Genomic DNA, 8,644 nt, shown 5'->3' with positions numbered 1-8,644 from the left:
ACATGTTGCCAATGAAATAATTTCTGCATAATTAAGTTCTGTTCGATTTTAAGCTGTCATTATTTCGTGTCCAAGATCTTTACGAGTCCATTCGATATTAATTTATAATTACGCTTTCTACTCTTCAAAAAGATATTCTTACAAGTATCCGGCCTGGCATTCTGCCTGACAGACTTATCAATGTTCGAAAAGAAAGACGACATTTTCTGAGATGCTTTAATACAATGATACAAAAAGATATATTACAAAATAAAATCGAGGTCGATTTGAGTATCCTTGGTCTTCTTAAACTGGATGTTTCCTGCATGTCAGCAAAAGATAATAATATAAATTAAAAGTATGTTCCATTTGCGATTCCTAGTAAGAAATATACATGCAAAATGCTAGGTGATAAGTTTTAAATGAGTCAGAATATGTAAGCAGCAAATAAAAGTAAAATAATATACAATTCACAGTCTGGCATCGTTCAATAAGACTACTATTTAAAAGAAATGTTGTAAAAATAAATTAAGCAATTTCGACTACTTACCTTATTTAGCCGCGGCCACGTTTCCAAAATTGCCTGGAACAGCACATAACAAGTTTGCATCCCTTGCAGATTCCGGTACACCTTCCTATGTAACGTTTACCTTTACCACATTTTCTCTGGCATTTGCAACGTCCAAAACCAATATGTGGTGTCCTGTTACCGTAAAACCCACTATAGCCACCGGAACTGTAACCACCAAGACCGCCAAAGTTGCCGTATCCATTACCGCCATTAAATCCATAGTTTCCAAATCCTCCACCACCACCTCCTCCGTACCCACGCCCATAGCCATACTTTTTAGGAGGTGGGCATGGTTTCTTCCAGCACCGTCTGCCATATCTGCCTCCAAATCCACCCATTCCTCCAAATCCGCCACTTCCTCCAAACCCGCCACGTCCTCCATAACCTCCGAAACTGTAACCACCAGAACCGCCAAAGCCGCCGTTTCCATTACCGCCATTAAATCCATAGTTTCCAAATCCTCCACCACCACCTCCTCCGTACCCACGCCCATAGCCATACTTTTTAGGAGGTGGGCATGGTTTCTTCCAGCACCGTCTACCATATCTACCTCCAAATCCACCCATTCCTCCAAATCCGCCACTTCCTCCAAACCCGCCACGTCCTCCATAACCTCCGAAACTGTAACCACCAGAACCGCCAAAGCCGCCGTATCCATTACCGCCAATGCCACTATATCCATAGTTTCCAAATCCTCCACCACCACCTCCTCCGTATCCACGCCCATAGCCATACTTTTTAGGAGGTGGGCATGGTTTCTTCCAGCACCGTCTACCATATCTACCTCCAAATCCACCCCTTCCTCCAAATCCGCCACTTCCTCCAAAGCCTCCTACATAATATCCATCATCGTCGTCATAGTCACCAAAGCCGCCATACATGCCACCGCCTCCACCGCCTCCACCGCCAAAGCCTCCGCGAAAACCTCCGCCATACTTTTTATAACCCCATGCTGAAATGAATAAAATTGGATGACAACTTAACAATAACTTATTTCATATACTTTTACAGAAGATAGTTAAGTATTGAACGGATTCGTAGCAATTTAAATTAGCTTTTGTCAATGTAAGTTATCTATAAAACCATGCTATATAAGAACTCAAATAATATATTGTTTGCTTCCGCTCCCATGATTGACCATCCAAAATCACGCTTCGATCCTAAAAAAAATTATTGTAAATTACATTGTTCAGGTTCGAATAGTTTTTGGACGAATACAAACGGAAGTAAAGTTTGTTGCTTTAATTTTTGTCACAATATGTTGAAATATTTCTTGAAATGCCAATAATTGCCCGCGATTATGTTTGCCCGAAATACGTTATGACTTTAGGTTAGTTTTAAAGGCAGGACAATAGATACACAACCAGACTAACGAACAAAAAGCAACATCCGATGTCTTCTTTCCATAAAAAGGTTGATAAGTAATAACAAACCATCAGGATGTTTTTATAACAAGCATAAAAAAGATATTTATAATAAATATGCGTTTGGGCTTCACATTTCAACTTAAAGAAGTAGTTATACATAATCCTAATGGTCTTTAGCAGGATCTTTTTTTATTCTGTCACATACCTTTCATAATGCAATTTTTATGACCAAAATTTTCCTTACGTCAATTTTGTTTGCAGTTTATTGGGAGGTTTTTGCTTCTATGATCTCCTAACAGTTTTTAACAATTCATTAAGACTTGTGATTTGTGCTTTCTATATTTTTGATCATCAACATCCACAATATTATTGCATTTGTTAACGTTGTTCATTCTTCCCATTCATGAGTTCACAGGCATTGTCTGTTCCATAAAGTTACCAATTTTATGTACAATAAAAATGTATTTATTATTATCTACACATTTTCTTTCGACTGTTTCTCATTAATCTGTACTTAATGGCATTGTTGTCGTATTATCAACCCCTTATCTGTTTAGATATAATTATAATATTGCCTCATTTTCAAAGTAATCTATCGCCTGCACTTTTCTCACATAAGCGTTTTTGCGGTGTTAGAGGGTACGCGCGGATTACAAACGACATTCGTTCGTCAACCACTTGTTTATATATTTAGCTTCTGATGTTGCCTAACAAATAATTTTTGATACTACTACATACTGTTTATACCGACAGGGATTAGTTTGTTCATAATAACTTAAAGTAATTTTAATTTATGCCCTAATCATTATGTTACAGGACCATATGTTAGCTGGCTACAGCCAAATAATGTTTTTTTTTAAATATTGTGTGTCCAACATGACTAATATTTACGATGGAAAAATCTAGGATAATCCTGGGTAAGGATAAATTAAAAAAAAAAGCAAGGTATTGTAATACATTATAAAATTTCTTTTATCACTATCTCTTTAAAGTGAAGAATGACATGAATGCTATTGCATTATAACTAAAGAAAAATTAGTATCAAGCAAAACAACAGTCAGACAGTAGTCACAATATATTCAGTCCATTATTTTTATGTCATTATTGTTTCAGTTATATTACTTTATAACTATCTATTAATATTAGGTTATTTAACATTGTTCTGTACAATACGGAGATATATTTGGACGAGTACCCAGCTGTGAAAACCATATTGGACGAGCCGCTAGGCGAGTTCAATATGGTTTTCTCAGCTGGGTACGAGTCCAAATATATCTCGTATTGTACAGTACAATGTTAAATAACCTTTTTATTCTATATCTATTTTATCTTACTACAATAATAGTTTAAATTAAAAATGTTTCACTGAATATTGTATTCCTGCCTTTTCTAGTTTTTCCCAGCTTGGTATGAGTGCAAATATATATTATACAGAACAATGTTAGACCTTAAATAACCTTTTTATTCTATATTTATTTCACTTCATACGTAATATACGTAATTCATTGAATGTTCTTTTTTCTGCGTATCATCATTAAAAAAATATATGGTGCAACCTCCCTACAACAGTCATTTGGCGATTAAGGTGGTAATAATATTTGGCTGAGATATTATGCCCACAAACATTGTCAGCAAGTTTGGTGAAGATCGGATGAAAACTGTTCGACTTAAAAGAGCGGACAAGGCTAAATTCCCCGTTTTTCGAGTAATTCAAGGACTAAAATCAAAGAGTGCCTTGTACAATTTGGCTGGTTATCGAAATTGGCCGAGATGTAATGCCCACAAACATTGTCAGCAAGTTTGGTGAAGATCCAACGAAAACTGAATTATACAGCAGACATGTTTTGGATGCTGACCGCCCGTCCGTTGCCATTCATAATCTTCTCCATTTTGTTACTTAACCGTTAAATAAAAACTGCGAGTTAGCTATTCAGACAGTCAGGGCTTATATCAATTTCTAGGTTTCGTCCGGAACGGCTTCTTTAAGCGACTTTTCAAATATTCCAATATCTTATGATCCTTTTTACTGTACTTTTAAGTTTTTGATTATTAACGAACGTTTTAATATCTAAATCAGGTAGCATTGTTATCCCTTGAATCGTTCTTGTGTGTTGTAAACAAAAAAACTCAAATTAAATCCACATTTCAAGACGCATAATCAAACTCTGTACATAGAGCACCTACTTCATCCGATTTACATTCGGAACATTTTCACGCGTTTCGGGCTTTATCGTATGTTTAACATGGGACTGTTGAACCGTCCAAATACAGAAAATACAGGATTTTTTGTACGCGCGTGCGTCCAAATATAGAAAATACAGGATTTTTGTACGCACGTGCATCCAAATACCGTAATATATTGTACGGTCACGTGTTGCAAATGAACGTTCGCGATTAACGATATTTTCTGTATTTGGACGGTTCAACAGTCCCATGTTAAACATACGATAAAGCTCGAAACGCTTGAAAATGTTCCGAATGTAAATCGGATGAAGTAGGCGCTCTATGTACAGAGTTTAAATATGCGTCTTGAAATGTGGATTTAATTTGAGTTTTTTTGTTTACAAAACACAAAAACGATTTAAGGGATAACAATTCTATTTGATTTAGATATTAAAACGCTCGTTAATAATCAAAAACTTAAAAATACAGTAAAAAGGATCATCAGATGTTGGAATATTTGAAAAGTCGCTAAAAGCAGCCGTTCTGGACGAAACCTAGAAATTGGTATCAGCCCTGACTGTCTGAATAGCTTCCTCAGCATTTTTTTGTTTAACGGTTAAGAAACAACATGGAGAAGATTATGAATGGCAGCGCAGCGGACGGGCGGTCAGCATCCAAAACATGTATGCTGTATAATTCAGTTTTCGTCGGGCATTGTGGGCATTACATCTCAGCCAGTTTCGATAACCAGCCAAATTGTACAAGGCACTCTTTGATTATAGTCCTTGAATTACTCGAAAAACGGGGAATTTAGCCTTGTCCGCTCTTTTAAGTCGGACAGTTTTAATCCGATCTTCGCCAAACTTGCTGACAATGTTTGTGGGCATAATATCTCAGCCAAGTATTATTACCACCCAAATCGCCAAATGGCTGTTGTAGGGAGGTTGCACCATATACTTTTTTAATGATGATACGCAGAAAAAAGAACATTCAATGAATTACGTATATTACGTATGAAGTGAAATAAATATAAAATAAAAAGGTTATTTAAGGTCTAACATTGTTCTGTATAATATATATTTGCACTCATACCAAGCTGGGAAAAACTAGAAAAGGCAGGAATACAATATTCAGTGAAACATTTTTAATTTAAACTATTATTATAGTAAGATAAACTAGATATAGAATAAAAAGGTTATTTAACATTGTACTGTACAATACTAGATATATTTGGACGAGTACCCAGCTGAGAAAACCATATTGAACTCGCCTAGCGGCTCGTCCAATATGGTTTTCTCAGCTGGGTACTCGTCCAAATATACCTCCGTATTGTACAGAACAATGTTAAATAACCTAATATTAATGATCTACTGGTTAATTTGAAATGCAAGTGTTTGATAAATTAGGTATACACTTTCTTCTTACGTAAATGACAACATTCGAAACAAAAAGAATATAATCAAAGGAGAAGTGCTCATTTACTATATATGCGGTTTAACATGGTAACGCGTTTGACGTGCCATTTTTGTACTTATATCATGTTAATAAACAAAGTGACTGACTAATTTAAATTTGAAACGTTAGAAATAAAATCATATACTAAGAAGCTAATTTTGTTAATATTAATAAGTTTTCAATGTTAAACTTTTTATGAATATTTGATACAGCGATTTTGCCATCATACTGAAAAAAAATCGAGCTGAATTTCTGAGCCGCTTAATTCGCCAGAAGATTGAAATTGCATTAAAACGAACGGAATTTAATAAGTTTACGCTTTCTTCAAACCCGGAAGAAATCGAAGTTCTAGCTATACAGTCATAAGTTCTTTTTTACACAATATTCGAGTATTTAAAGTGTGATGTAACATAAAGGCTAACGGTATTTTACCATTAAATGATAACTAAATATCAGCAGCTTATCAAATTACTCTTCTTTAATTAAATTGTGAAAAGTTAGAGTTAACAATTTATCTTCCCATTTTCTTAGTGTTATACAGTAATTAACTTTTTCACAATGCCAAATTTTATTTTATGCTGATTAGATTCACTGATTAATACATTTAATTTTAACTCACGTTTAAACGACCCATAGTAAGAAAAACATATTTACTAAAACACAATTATTTATTTTTCATGAATTAAGAATTGACTTACCTTCTGAAGCGAGCGCAAGGAGGACAGCAAGAGTAAAGACAGCTATTTTCATCTCGACGGTGTGCCGAGAGTTTATCTCGTGCCGCCCTACTGACTGCTACTGTGCTTTATATACCCTTCGCACTGTCATCAATCGAATGTGCAAAAAATGCGTAGACTTTTGATCACTTTAAAATTGTATTTAGGGAAAAAAACTTTGATCGATCGCTAAGTATTACATCAATTATATATTATTACACGATTACAAAATTAAAATGCAAATTTTAAAAGTATTTGCCAAATGCATTTTGATGCATCGTTTTTTGCTTTGTTGTTATAGACTTATGACCTTACCTAGTTGTAATTATGTAAAAAAAAATCATCACTCAAAAAATTTAATCTATTTTTCCCTTTCAAAAAGTGTAAATAAACAGATTCATCTGTCAAAATGTTTTAGGGAAAATAACACATGAGTATGTTTTTGCATTTTTAGCCGTTTTATTTTAATAAGGTTTAAAAAAAAAAAAAGGTGACAAAGAATAAAATAATTCCATATTTATAAAAAAAAAGATTTATTATTCTCCGTAAACATTTAAATATTAATCGACTTGGCTTTTTTATTTTTCAATTAAATTTTCGGAGTTTTTTGGGGGAGAGGGGCTGCTCCTTTGTTTGTTTTCAAAATGTCAATTATATAATAGTTTTCATGTCATAAGGCTGTTGAAGCCGATAGTCATTGTCAAGTACCGTGACCAACTTTTAGAAATAATTGATGAACATCAGATAACTGACATAATCAACCAGTGTCTTTTTATGCTTTTTAGTTGAATTCTGGAAAATACTACTGGAAACAAATTGGTATTTTTCACTGTTCAAAGAATCAGAAATTATTTCCAAAATATACTTGAATAAAGATATATACTTACACGAAAATAAAAGTGTATGCTACAGCGTATTAAAATGTAAAAGACATCTAGACAAATCTTTTTCAGCATACTAGTATACTATATCATCATGACGTTGTGATGTCGAGGTGCAATTCACATGCAGTTGTGCGGTGCAATGGATATAGTTTGTTAAAAAACATCGAAAATACGTGAAAGAAAAAGATCGAAATCCCATTTCATTCGTGAATGCCTTATTTTACATTTTCACTCGTGGCGCTAATACATCTAATGTTCACTCAGAAAATATTTTGATCTTACAAATATCATTTATCTATTTACTGGAAATATCGTGAGGCTGTTAAAGGAATTAGGCATCTCTAATATGTTCAAAGCTATTAAGAAGTGGACCTGTAAAGACCAGGGCAATTTGCATGTGATTTCGCATTCTCGTTTGGCAATTTAGACGTACATGTAGTTCAACGCGCGTATGACTTGCCTTTTAAACGGAGAACGCCGAAGTAGCGTACGGAAAATATGATATTTTGATTAAGATTGTGATTACTGGTCCACTACCTTTACGATAACATTGAAGTCTGGTGTCATCACTTTGATCAACATCAGTCATCCGGAAAATCTATAAAACTGCCTAGTAGCCGTCACACGGGAAGCAAAATGTTGCTTGGAATCTACTGTATCCAGTAAATTTTTAAATAATTAGCACTATTGTCTGTTGTTGTTGTTTTTTCAAAGGTTAATTTTGACAACTGTTAAGTTTTTACGAAAATAATTCAGAATTACAGCATAAAATTATTAGCAATGTATGGACTTCAACTATTATTTAGAATTGTTTACAGTTACATATGTTTTTGCATGTTTCAATGACTTTGAGAAACAAAAGCACATTACGTTAATTGCATGAATAGTTTTTTTTTAAATAAAGTAGAACATTTTTGATGCCACAAAAATGAACATAAGACACATTTTCTTTCATCAGACTGATTAACAAAATTTATAAAGCTGGAAAAAGCTAATCAAGTGATGATGTTCGACCTCTAATTTTGTGTTATCAAAGCCCAAGTGGACCATCGATTAGTACAGGCTTTTAACTTTTTATCTACCAACATTATCCTTCTCGCCAGAAATGGCATAAGACATTGAGATCTGCTTCTGGCCACTAAATGCTAACTGTCATTTACCCAGATTATCCGTACAAAGTCACACACAAACTCTTGACTTCACAATGACTATGTCGAGAAAATAAATAGAATAGCTAATATTATTCTAATGTGTTGGTTTATTTGTACTTGAAGCATGGTCATTGACACCAGTTCACATGAAATTTTTGGTGTAATTCATGTCATATCCTTTCCGCAGCCTTAACGTACTAAGACGTATTAGCGTCTGATGGCCCTTTCACGCTTCCGTAGAAACAACATTTATTACACTAAACTTATTTTGAAAATATTTCTGAAATGTCTAGGTCTGCAGCTCTCAAATACGGTTATATCTTACATCTGAGGCATACACTGACACTCTCAGACAACA

The 8,644-nt window shown here is 34.2% G+C and overlaps 1 protein-coding gene across 2 annotated transcripts; it reads right to left on the bottom strand.

The window, feature by feature from the left end:
• Positions 1 to 202: 202 nt before the first annotated feature.
• On the bottom strand, positions 203 to 6,391 carry LOC123547054 (uncharacterized). 2 transcript variants are annotated; one of them, XM_053551347.1, is made up of 3 exons: positions 6,234 to 6,391; positions 526 to 1,502; positions 203 to 301 (listed from the first exon to the last, which is right to left on the bottom strand). In XM_053551347.1, exons 1-2 carry the CDS (start codon positions 6,283 to 6,285, stop codon positions 535 to 537), a joined length of 1,020 nt encoding a protein of 339 aa, XP_053407322.1. In that variant the 5' UTR covers positions 6,286 to 6,391; the 3' UTR covers positions 203 to 301; positions 526 to 534. The 2 variants fall into 2 exon arrangements, with proteins under 2 accessions (XP_053407322.1, XP_045189752.1); XM_045333817.2 differs by having other exon boundaries at positions 530 to 1,502.
• Between the last annotated feature and the right edge of the window lie 2,253 nt (positions 6,392 to 8,644).

This window comes from Mercenaria mercenaria, chromosome 9 (genome assembly GCF_021730395.1).
Source record: "Mercenaria mercenaria strain notata chromosome 9, MADL_Memer_1, whole genome shotgun sequence".
Classification (NCBI taxonomy): domain Eukaryota; kingdom Metazoa; phylum Mollusca; class Bivalvia; order Venerida; family Veneridae; genus Mercenaria; species Mercenaria mercenaria.
Note: the sequence above shows the minus strand (reverse complement) of the source record. Positions and strands in the feature narration are given on the sequence as shown.